General features: G+C 38.3%; 1 protein-coding gene across 1 annotated transcript; it reads left to right on the forward strand.

Annotated features, from left to right (window-relative positions):
- The first annotated feature begins 1,353 nt into the window (after positions 1-1,353).
- Positions 1,354-12,780, forward strand: S1PR3 (sphingosine-1-phosphate receptor 3). The gene is made up of 2 exons (XM_075211125.1): positions 1,354-1,572; positions 10,237-12,780. Exon 2 carries the CDS (start codon positions 10,396-10,398, stop codon positions 11,521-11,523), a length of 1,128 nt encoding a protein of 375 aa, XP_075067226.1. The 5' UTR covers positions 1,354-1,572; positions 10,237-10,395; the 3' UTR covers positions 11,524-12,780.
- The last annotated feature ends 735 nt before the right edge of the window (positions 12,781-13,515 follow it).

Raw genomic sequence — 13,515 nt, forward strand, 5'->3', positions numbered from 1 at the left:
TCTGCCAGTACCTTAGCATTCATTCCGGGTGCCGGAATGGGTCTGCGAATACCTTACCCATCCGTTCCGGGTGCCGGCTTGGGACTGCCAGTACCTTACCCATCCATTCCAGGTGCCGAAATCAGTCTGCCAGTACCATAGCTATCCATTCTGGGTGCCAGAATGGGTCTCAGAGTTCCATAGCTATCCAGGCCGGGTGCGTGAATTCCTGCACCCGGAATGGATGTCTGAGTACCTTAATCATCCATTTCAGGTGCCGGAATAGATGTCTGAGTATCTTAGTGATCCATTCTGGATGTCGGAATAATGTTTTGTTTATATTAATAATTCTGGCAGCCGAAATGAATGGGTAATGTACCTGCAGACCCATTCTGGCAGCCAGAAAAATGGGTATAGCCCCATTCCGGCACTTGGAATAGTTGTCTAAGATACTTAGAGCCCAATTCCGGTAGCCAGGATGGATGACTAAGGTACTCAGACATCCATTCCGGCACCCGAAATGAATGACTAAGATATTGAGACATCCATTCTGGTAGCCAGAATGGATGGCCAAGGTCCTTGGAGCTCCATTCCGGCAGCCGGAAAGGATGCACTCAGCGCTTCATTCCGACATACATTCAGGCATTCAGGCAGGTGGAAGGGATAACTAGAATATATACCTATGATATACAGAAATATATTTAAATATATTATGTGTATATATATATATATATATGTGCACACAATACATTATAAATGCAATATGATATGTGTCACAGTTCCACACAATACAGAGAACATATCTGTGTAGCAGAGCAGAATGCACTATACAGGCAAAGAAAACAACAACAAGCTTCACTCAAGACACCAAGCAGCAGAGGGCGCTGCAGGGAGCCAAATCATTCTGGCGTTCCGGCATTCCGACAATTCCTGTTTTCACCCACACCCGGAAATTTAGCAGTAACAGACATCATTTACTTACACTATTGCTTTTTCACTTACTACCTCAGTTGCCAATAGAATAAAACTTTAAAACGTATTTTATCTGTGTTAAAATCCACGTTTCTCCCTTCTTTTTTTCTTTGTTAAATTTCTATGAGTTATACATGGCAGGGGAGCACCACCCCTCATTATTAATTGCTGGATTTCAGTAATATAATTATATACTACATATAAGATATAGGTTGAGTGATTGCCTGGTGCGGTGGTCAACCTTTTTTCTTTATAATCTGTGTACCATGAAAAACCATGCCCTTTGGCACTGCAGTATTACCATTACAATGTGCATAGCAGCTACGCTGATAGAAGGACAGGGGAGGAGGGTCTGTAATGAGACTCACAGGGAGAGGGGTTGTGTTGTACTCATTTACATCCTACAGAGTGGATGGAGAACACAGCCCAGCGTATGTCTGAAAATCCCTTGTCAGAGCAGAAAAATCCTGATGATGATACTGCCAGGTCTACATAGATGAACTCTCTGTATCCCACTACACTGGGGAATGCCTGTCGCTCTTACGAGTTTGGAATAATTTAAAAGACGTCTGGGATAGATTTTTTTTTTATTGGAATTTGAAAAAGTATCACAAACTTTAGGTAAGTGACTGCACTTTCTATGAAAAAAACATAATAGTCTGCATTCAACACTAATAGATGCTTCTATACACTGTGAAACATGGGGTTATTATAATGTTCAAAACTGTATCTACACCTATAGTCCATTACTTGCTACAACAGCTTGAAAGTGCCTCAATAGTTTATTGTGTAAATGTAAAATACATACATACATACATACATACATACATACATACGTACATAAAAAATATAGTAGAGGTTAATTTTACAGTTTGTATAGATGCCAATGTAATGTACAGACTGTGATTTTAGTCTGATAGAAATTATGCACGATGCTTAACACTGCCAGAAAACCATAATATAGATTCATTTGTATTCATTATACTTTAGATATTTACACTAAATGTTTTCTGCTGGGGTTAAACAAATGTTGTTATCTGTGGTTATGCTACATATCTTGTTAGTACTTTATCAATACAGGCTGGCTATATCAGTCCTCATACTCTATCTTGCTTGTGTCACTAGCATTTTTGAAGTTATTAGATCCAATAAATCTACAAGATGCATATTGAATTAAGTATATAGTAATCAGTGCTGGTAATAATTTAATAATATGTATATATTGGTTTACAAACTAATGCAGTTTTTTAATGGACTGCTAGTAGGCAGATATGTTGCGTTCTATAGCTATGTGTATTTTATTATGTGATAAACTAGGTTTATTAATCAATATATACTGCTGTACAGTCACTATGTTCACTGTACTTCTGACACATATGCTCACAACAATAACTTAAATGTATTACTAAAATTGTATTACTAAACATATTTCTAATTAGGGTTGGTATACTTTTTGTGTATATGTATATGTTTGGCTTCTATTGTTAGACAGAAAACTGGATTGCTCTTTCCATTATCTGTGCTCAGTCCATAAAACTCTTACACCCTGTTTGATTATTTCCACTATTTGATCTGTTCCTAGATGTCCCGTATGAGGACACAGAATTTTGGAGTAATATTCAATTACTCTGACTTACATGTGCCATGCAAAGAAAATATGACTCGCAGGGATCTTACATATCAATAAATATATCCATTACAGGAGACATGACTGAATCAAAAGTGGTAAAATCTATGCAAGCTCAGCTCTCAGCTAGAGTCTGCAGTGACCAGCTTAATCTCAGATGACAAGAAGATAACTTTCTGATAATAGGCATCCGCAAATGGTTATTCAAACATATGGCACTCTGGCTTCAAAACTTCCAGCAGAATTTTAAGTCCCAATGTAGGGATCTGGAATCATGAATCTCACATACAATTTAGGAGTCCACCGTCTTTAAATAAGTACCAGCTGTCGCAGAGCATGACAAACAAATGACCATCTTAGCCTTTATGTGGCTGTTGCTTATTGCAGACATTCTTTAGGCTACATCAGGCTCCACAGACCGTAGTTGGGAACTTAATATAAATATAAGTCTGAAGTCAATGTTGCAGCATACATATACGTAAAAAGGTATCTCCACTTTATGCTCACAACTAAATCATGCGCAAGTATAATGGTGGAATTTCACACCAATTGAGCTTCACGGCAGAACAGGCAGATCACATATATGAGAAGTTCTGGAAAAACATTTCTTAATTTCCGCTTTATGTTTGCCATTATGGGGAATGCCATTAGGCACTGTATTCAGAATATGTAGAGCTGTATCTATGGTGGACAATTCGTTCTGGTGTGGGGAGTGGTGGAAATAGGACTGGGAACACTTAAGAGCAAATTTCGCTGCTGACACACACGAAACTGGAATGAGGCAAATATTTTGCTGAACGGTTTTGAAAATGTTGCTTATGGGCAACATGATTTACTCACTGAACTTATATGTACAAAAATAAACAGACATTGCTAAAGGATAGAATACCAAAACCTGTATTATGCATATATATCATATTTTGTACATACTTATATATAATTTGTACTTGACATGTCCGTAATAGGAGCCCAATACTTACATTATTAAACATGGATCTTATGGCTGGTAGTGTTCAGAATACCATTACTGCCTTCTGGCCTAGGAGGTGGCAAACATTGTTTTTCAGCTACAAGCTACAATAATGTACCATACTTAGGTGCATCTGTCATTAATCAACAATGCATCCAATATGTACTTACCCTGCAAGCATATAGTCTAGCTATATTACAGTAAGGTGAGAAGAATAAGAAAAAAGATCTGCTCTAAACCTGCAGAATTACATTTTTATAAGACCAGACTTGTCGGATACCTGATATCTTTTATAATGTAGAATCTAAACTGGTTAGACAGTTAATCTGTTCATTGACTGCGGGGGGTTTTCAGAACATACAGAAATATGCTCATAAATATTCATAGGCTATATGATATGGATTAATAGCTTAAAGTAAGCTTTTCATCATTAAAGAGAAAAAATATCCTAACTTTTTTGTGTATGAATATCTATTATTCAATAAAAATAACAAATAGCATATAAAAATACTCCTATGCTTACCCACAGTGGCACACTCCCCCCTTCCCCTTGGTAAAATTGTTTGGTAGTGCTCCTCAGACTAACTGTAGAAAAAACCACTCTGCGATCATACCAGTGTGTATGAGGTTATTTTAAAACAGGAGCAATTAATAGCGTGTTTTTTCTGTTTTTCGGAAGTTTCTGGATAAAATATCCCATACTTGTAAAATATAAAACATATGGGGGTATAATTTACTAAACTGCAGGTTTGATGAAGTGGAGATTTGCCTATAGCAACCAATCAGATTCTAGCTGTCATTTTGTAGAATGTACTAAATAAACGAAAAGTAGAATTGATTGGCTGCTATAGGCAACATCTCCACTTTTTTAAAGCTTCAGTTTAGTAAATATACCCCATGGAGTAAGTAATTCTGGACATATCATATCTCTCTACATTTATTTGTATTACTGAGGTATTTCATTGTGTTTGAAAAAGGAATTGGAAATATTAGTAATAGATTTCAATGGCACAGTGCTCCACCACTGGCCAAATTAACATGAATTGTGGTAGATACTTGGTTAGCTGACGATACCATTCAATAAGTTTTGTATAAAATTCATCATTTTTATTCATCAGGAAAAGCCTCTATAAAGCCTATATTCATTTTAAAATTAGTACTTTTAGTATAATCTATCTTTAAGATTACAGCTGTTCCGGTAAAGGGGGATGACATGTGATATTCTAACCCATTATTAATCAACAGGTAGGTTACATCCGTGCACCCGACCTCCTCCCAGGTTTATGTCCCTGCTCTGACCACTATTGAATAAAATAGAGCTGGGACCATGGGTGAAGTTCCCGTCACATGATTGGAGCAAACGCTTCCATATGGCTGCAGATCAGAGAAGGAGGAGGAGGGAGGGCAGTGCAGACAGCACCATGTGATCTCCCGCCGTCCTCTGCAGGATTGCTTGTCCTGACTGACAAGATAAGTGCACTTTGTGAGCAGGGTGGAAGGAATTATTGGCAATCATTAATTAGTGGCCATTAGTTTTTGAGTTTTTCAGTTGTTAATAAGCAATTAGCAATGGGTCGGGGATTGTGAGTGCCTGAGTGGAATGGGGGCAGTGTACAAATAATTTGGGGGCTGTTTTTGGGGGCTTGGCATTTTTGAAGTAATTTTATTTTTTTGAGTGGCCAGATAGAAAGAAGGGGGATGTGGAAAGAAGGGAACAGAGTAAGAGAAAAGAGACAGCAGTGGTGGAACTACAATTGGTGCGGCAGGTGCCGTGCACCGGGGCCCATAGATGTAGAGGGTCAGGAACAGATTATTTGGTACTATTATGCTATACAAAACTACTAAGGTAAAGCCTAAAATTGACCATTTACAGCTATATTCAATAGACATAATCACACTACGGGGTCTAGTTATTAATATCTTGCGATAAGGCTGATTTTCTATTTCTGATTATTGCGGTGATAGATAATCACTTATCGATGTAATTTATTATTAAAGTCCCACCGTGGCAGCTAAGTGATACCAGTGGCGGATTCAGGGGGGCGATCGGGCATTCTTTAAAATAGGTCCCAGCTGCTGATCAAAATGGGAGGGGACGGAGCCAATCGCGAGCAGAGGGCGGGGCTAAACACGGGCCAGCCAATTAGATTAAAGGAGGGGCGTGATTATGCAAAATCGCCCCCCTAAAACATAAAGTCTAGGTCCGCCCCTGAGTGATACTCAGAAAGAATAACATCTTACTGCATTTAGCTGTATGAATGACACATGTCTAGCTGAAGTGCTGTGTACTTTAACACTGAGAAACATGTTCACAATTTAGTCAGTAATTTGTGAAATCTGCATACAATGCAGTAAATTCATGGGAATATCGATTTTTTTTCTTAGATACAGTTTTTTTAAGTTAGATTGACATACAAAAATAACAATACCAATAACTACATTTTTAAAATGAAAACATACTAATTATTGTACACAATTAAATTATAGTAATTCATATACCAAAATAACTATATGCACTTACTTTTTTGCTGTCTTTTCAAACATGTACTTAATTCAGAGATCAATGTAAGGGTTTAGGCAAAGGATTAGGCTGGTAAAATAAAATGTTGGTTTGTGAAAGGGTGGTCAGACTGGAATTTGCTCCGGAGGAAATAGTTACTGCAAATTCACCAGGGGAATTCAATATGAAATAGGATAGGTTCCCTGAGAAAAGTCTCAGAGCTATAGGAATCTGTAGGTCATGTTAGGGTTCTCTATCAATAAACACATCAACTCAATTATGGCAGTCTTGCTTGTCTGCACATTGAGAATGAACAGAGAGCAGCACATTTGGTTTTTGTTTTAGAATACCATTCAGCTCTATTCATGTTCAATGTGTCTGTCACATATACTTTTTGCAGGAAAAAATCCTTTAATCACTACAATGTTTCTTGAATCTGTCCTCAAATTACCCAAATAGGTCAGATTTATTGGCTACCCATACCAGTGTATTTATGAAGTATTCTGAATGGCTGGACCTAAAATGTGTTTTACATCCTAAACATTTTGAGCCTGATCCATCAAGGCACTAAAAAGGAAGGCAATGTGCATTTTTGTTTTTTTAAATGCACGTACATCAGGCATAAGTGCATCCATAGTCAACTAAAAGTGGATCTGAAGAAATGTCTCTTGTTGAATATGGGTGTAGGTACGCTCTGCAAATACGACACTTGTCGTATTGAAACAAAAACAACGTAGTGCAAGATACGAACAATACATGTGTTCAACATAAAGTCGCAGGAGAACGCACAGAAAAAAAGTGTTCGATTATTGTTACCTGTTAATAATTATACTATATATATATTCTTTATTATTTATACATGAAATTAATTTAGCATGAAGTTCTTGATGCCAACTGTACATAAAATGCATTTTTACGGTAGCTTTTGACTGCAAACATATGTTCTAGCATACATACACATTCATCATCAATATCAGTCAGCACTTACACCTGCCCTGTAGCTGGTGCAAGTGATGTGACTGAAAAACATGTACCTTAGAAATGCCAAAAGATTGACTTTGACTCTGGTGCGTGTGCTCAACGTTGGCACATCCTTACTGTACAGTAACTATGTGTGCACGCTCATTCCCTCCCCTGCTCCACTTCTGAAATCTGAAATCATAGGCTGTTGTAAGTGTCCTTTGCGTTAGAAAATTAAGTGGATGCACTTGCGTTCACTAGTGTATAGTTGTTTTCTGAGCATGTGCTGTGCCATTTTTCCACAAAATACGGCGCATATCATCATCATCATCATCATCATCATTTATTTATATAGCGCCAACATATTCCGTAGCGCTTTACAATTGGGGACAAACGTAATAAACTAATAAACAAACTGGGTAAAACAGACAAAGAGGTGAGAAGGCCCTGCTCGCAAGCTTACAATCTATGGGACAATGGGAGATTGACACATGAGGTTAAGTATACATTTTGCATCTTGGCCCAGCCAGACTGCAAAGGTAAGGTGACTCAAAGGCTAAATGATCCTGTCACACAACAATGTTGGTCCGGGGGTAGTTGTCTTCTGTGAAATTGTGTAACAGGCTAAAGGTAGTGAGGTTAAGATGGTGGTTGAGGAATATTATAAGCTTGTCTGAATAGGTAGGTTTTCAGAGAACGCTTGAAAGTTTGTAGAACAGAGGAGAGTCTTATTGTGCGAGGGAGAGAGTTCCATAGAGTGGGTGCAGCCCGAAAAAAGTCCTGTAACCGGGAATGGGAGGATGTAATGAGGGTGGATGAGAGACGCAGATCTTTATCAGCATTTACATTCCCTAATGTGTGGGTCAGTTATAAAGAACTCAGCTGAAAAAAAATGTTTTATTTGTTTTTAATAACTGTCACATGACATTTAGGGGTCTATGCATTAATAATGTGCGGTACCAGCAAATATGCATTGTTGCAAAACACAGTGATACCGCTTCAATGCACCATGCCGGAGGTACTCTGGGAACCCTGGCGAAAAGACCCCTGTGCTGCTATTAGATTTTCCTATTTATGGGCAGCTTAGTGCTGCCAGTGATAAGAGGAAGACTGACGCTGTATCAGATTCTGCAAAGCCAGAGAGGCTTCAGCAGAATCTCATAGGAAATGTCAGGTAACGCCATCCTGAGATGGTGTTACCTGTTTGCACAATGCAAAGCTTTTCAGAGCTTCATGCATTGCAGAACATCGCAGTCCCCATAGTAAAAAAAGTCATCCATAATCACAGTAGTCTATTTCCCATAGCACACACCATTGTAAAATGATGGCACAATTTCAAAATGCAGGTCACGGGTGTTTTTTCTTTATGTGATATCTGTGTGAGAACTATATTTAGTATATGGTAATTTTTGGAGCTTTTAAAGACTTTTAGTCACATATTACAATGTAAATGGCAAAAATGCTGCAATGCTTCTTGGTCACTGAGATTACACACACACACACTCATATACACTAAGATGATATGCATTGGAATGTAATTCATTATTACCATGTTACTTAATATTTTATTGTACACCTAATACATTTATTGTACTATCTAATACATATAAGATATTGATGAATAAATATCTAGTCTCCACTTTCCAATTCGTAAATGGCTCATACTGTCACTGCAATGAACTGAAATACTAAATGGTATAATTACTAAACTGCGGGTTTGAAAAAGTGGAGATGTTGCCTATAGCAACCAATCAGATTCTAGTTATCATTTATTTAGTACATTCTACAAAATGACAACTAGAATCTGATTGGTTGCTATAGGCAACAGCTCCACGTTTCAAACCTGCAGTTTAGTAAATATACCCCTAAATGTACAGTCTGATATGGAAGAGGTAGTCAGATGTCCAAAGGTTGACTATACTGTTGGGAGGGGGGGGAAGGGCTGTGTCTATATTATGTCTATATTATGAAGTACTGTACAATAAAGGATTAAAATGTTCTATCACAACACAGATTGGTGCCAATCAGGTATACAGCTTTTGCAAATGAGCCAAAAAGACAACAAAAATACACCCTGTCTTTTGATATAATGGCACAAATAAGAATTAGCACTTTCTTTTATAAGTCTCTAGGCAAGTGAGTGCAACATGTCTGCTAGTTTACATTTTGACAAAGCATTTAAGTAGATAGTAGCCCAGAGAGTCACTGTAACTAAATATTTACATGCAAATACTGTTCAAATGCAAGCAGAGCACACGCCCTCTCATTTTACAACTATTGTTCTTTGTGAATGTTAGAACATTGCCTTGTTCACTTAAATTATTTCATTTTTAAAACATTTAAAGCATTAGAGTGACATGATCTGCTACATTGAACCTAAAAAATGATATTGTAAACCCACGTGTATGTACAACATAAACACACAGCTTTCCCAAGGAAGACGTGTATAAGTTCATTAAAATACAAAAATAATTTTAAAAAGTCTTCAAATGATGTGCTATTTAACTGGCAATCGGGTTAACTTAGTGGTGAGAGCTTACATTCTAGAGGAATATATGTGTGCCCCTGCTTTAGAAAGCTTTCAATTCAGTCATAGCTGTAGAGACAGTAAACAGTTGTATGAAAATAACAGTATCTTTAATTACAGTTAATTTATATTTTAAACAAATAGGCAGCACAAAATACATGTTTTCTTTTTTAAAATTAAAATATTATATAAATTGCTTTGCAGTAGAGCTTGATAAATGTTGTGTTGCATGTATTCAATCTGCCCAAAAAATAAAAAGAAGTTTTTTTTATTGACAAATAAAAATATATAAAGTGTGATATATGAAGCTTTGATAAGCTTCGAATTGCACGGACAGGTAACGCCATCGTGAGATGGTGTTATCATTTTCTACGGGATTCTGGATTTGCAGAATCCGGTACGGTGAAAGTGCTGTGCGCACTTCCTCCTGTCATCGGCAGCATTAAGCTGCCAGTAAGCAGGAAAAAAAGACCGCAGGAGAGGGGTCACTTCGCCGGGGCTCCCAGAGTAGCCCCGGCATGGTGTATCTTAGCGGTACCTAAATATGCATCACTGCGATGTGCAGCAATGCATATTTAGCTGTACCGCATCTTTGTCCATAATTTGATCACACTTTATATGACTTTAAGCTGAACCGGGTTTTTTTCAACTACGCAAATGAATTATTCAATTTTTATATATGTTTTCTTTTTATCCCACAGGAATTTTGTTTTATTTTACTCTGGAAAAGAAGATGCACGGCACACTCCAACCAGAAGTTCACACCAAAGAGAAGTTACAGAAGATGTGGATACAGTGCCCTCTTGTGGATTGAATTTAAATTACACTGTAGAAGCTCAGGTTTTCTTCTACAGGAAAATATGGCTGCAGACTCATTAACTACAAAACCCATCTTCCAAGTAAATCAGAAATGTGACATTACTATACAACTTCACTACAACTACACAGGGAAATCCCTAAAATACAATGTTGATCAGATGGACAAAACCAGTATGCTGTTTCTCATCATATGCAGCTTTATAGTACTGGAAAACCTGATGGTTCTTATTGCTATATGGAAAAATAACCGATTTCACAATAGGATGTACTTTTTTATTGCAAACCTTGCACTTTGTGACTTATTAGCTGGGATAGCTTATATAGTAAATATTCTTATGTCTGGAGCGAATACCTGTAATATCTCATTGACAGCGTGGTTTGTCAGAGAGGGCAGTATGTTTGTTGCCCTTGGTGCATCGACATTAAGCTTGTTGGCCATTGCTATTGAAAGACATTTGACAATGATAAAAATGAGGCCTTACGATGCCAACAAGAAATACCGTGTATTTCTACTAATCGGGACATGTTGGCTTATTTCTTTCTCATTAGGTGCCTTGCCAATCCTTGGCTGGAACTGCCTTAACAACTTGGATGACTGTTCCACTGTGTTACCATTGTATTCCAAAAAGTATGTTGGATTTTGCATCAGTATTTTTATAGTCATTTTAATTGCAATAGTCATCCTGTATGCACGGATCTATATTTTGGTGAAGTCCAGCAGCAGAAGAGTCACAAATCACAACAATTCCGAGAGATCGATGGCGCTGCTCAGGACTGTTGTCATTGTTGTGGGTGTTTTTATTGCTTGCTGGTCCCCTTTGTTTATGCTTCTCTTGATCGACGTTGCTTGCAAAGTAAAGGAGTGCCTGATTTTATATAGAGCACAATGGTTTATTGCTGTTGCTGTACTCAATTCAGCCTTGAATCCTCTCATCTACACTCTGGCCAGCAAGGAGATGCGCAGGGCTTTCTTCTGCGTTGTGTGTGGCTGCTTGGCCAAGTCCAGCGCCTCGAGGTCTCTACCAATTCAGCCAACACCAGATCAGAGCAGGAGCAAATCCAGCAGTAGCAGCAATTCTCCAAAGCACAAAGGATTTATACAAACTCATTTACAAAGTAAAGAGGACAAGAGTGAATCCTCGTTTCATAATGGAAATATCATAAAATGACTTCTGACTTTCTGGCTGCTAGATCTGGGTTAAGGAGATTGAGAAAGAAGAACTGTATATGTTTACAGTTGTCCCAGCACTTAAATTATGATAATTGAGTGGATAATACAATAAATTGTATTTCTATATTTAATGCATGAATTTTAACATTTTCGGAAGTGCTGTAATTCAGGAAATATATTGCATGTATTGCATAGCATCAGTTACATTTTATATTCTTAAATGCAGAACTCCCTGTATGTCTTTACTATTCAATACAAATTATATATCTGTAGACATTAGTCAATTAAAAATAACCCTATTATGTTGGGGTCATATCCAAGGTATTAGTTTAAAAAGACAACTAATTACTTATTATTTGCATGTTGTGTATGTCTATTTATAACCACTAAATACTCCTGATGCCCATAGAGGAAAATCTGGGTATATTGGAGGCACATTGTGTAAATATCAATATGATTTTGAAAATATAAAGCTTCTTTGAAGTATTTGTGTAGTTGACTTTGCTCTTTCTCTTTCTACATGTACTGTATTCAAAATGTATGGTTTTCTAAATGTCACAAAGACAGCCGAAGAACAGTTCTGTAAGACTGACCTTCCATATACTGGAAATGACTTACGATGTTAGATAAAATTGAAATTTGGCACCAAACAAAAATCAGGTAGTTAATTTCATCCTCATAAAAAGTAGTTACCAATGTACAGGTGGATAACAACTGGTAGGCACATCTAGTAGTAGTAGAGATACACAAACTATTCGAACAGGCATCTCAGAACTGCTGCTTTTCAATAACTGTTACTTGTGCTTAAAGTTGGTATTATGTTATGGATCGATCTACATTTATTTGCCAATGTTGCCTTACATTTCCAACTAGCACAAGAATATCCTGATCCTAGAGCAGTGATAAGAAACCTCATACACTTGGGGGCTGCACGGACAGCTCTCTAACCTTCAAAAGGGCCACTCATTACCCTTAATCTCAGTAATAAGTTAAAACAATACATTTAATCAAAGAGACACTTATCTGTAATAACATATTAGCAGGCATTTTAAACAAGTGCTCCAAGCTATAACACACTAATCTGACATTAAAGTAAAAGCTAGGGGCCAACAATAAAGGCTTAGAGGGCCACATGCGGCTCTAGGGCCACCTTTTGTCCATAACTGTTCTAGAGCATGTGCTTCCAGCCTTTGCTGATTTTTTATATCTCCACCTCAGACATCCAAGGCGATATATAAATAAATGCTGATGAGGATGTTGCAACAAAAAAAAGTCATTTCTAATAACAAGTTGTAGCGCGTCCCCTAAAATGAAGGTTCGGGGGCATTATACTTGACGTCTGAGCACAGGGGCGGGCTGGACTGGGGGGCAGGGGGGCCGCTCAGTCTAACGGCTGTTCGGGCCGGCCGCCTGACCCCGCCCCCCTCCCCCACCCCCCGTGGATGCAATAATAGCTTAATATTACCGGCGGCCGCGTCAACGCACAGGCGGCCGCATTACATGTCACGGGTTGCGACCGCATCATTATGACGTGGCCGCATCGCGTGTGATGTGATGCGGCCACCTGTGCGCCCCCCAGGCTGAAACCTGCCAGCCCGCGCCTGTCTGAGCAGCATGATTGTCTGAGACACTTTGTAGTATACTACAATACAGCACTGCCGCGGACGCTTCTTTGACAGCGCCGCGGCTGCTGTACAGTACCGTTGGTTCACGGAGGGGAGGGGTTTCTGGAGAACCAGAAACCCCCCCTGCGTTCGCCACTGCGCTTGCACAACTTAATATGTTTGTGCAAGTTAGGGATTGTAGTTATAGAATTACATACATATTTTCCCTGTCCTGTTCCATGTTGTCTAGTACAGTGGTTCCCAAATTTTTGCAGTTTGCGGCACCCTTAGAGTCTCCAAATTTTTTCAAGGCACCCTCCAAAATAATTATTGAGCAGTCCTGTTTTAGAAGTAGTTGGGTCAAAAAATTGTAATAAGTATTTAGG

This window comes from Mixophyes fleayi, chromosome 1 (genome assembly GCF_038048845.1).
Source record: "Mixophyes fleayi isolate aMixFle1 chromosome 1, aMixFle1.hap1, whole genome shotgun sequence".
Classification (NCBI taxonomy): Eukaryota; Metazoa; Chordata; class Amphibia; order Anura; family Limnodynastidae; genus Mixophyes; species Mixophyes fleayi.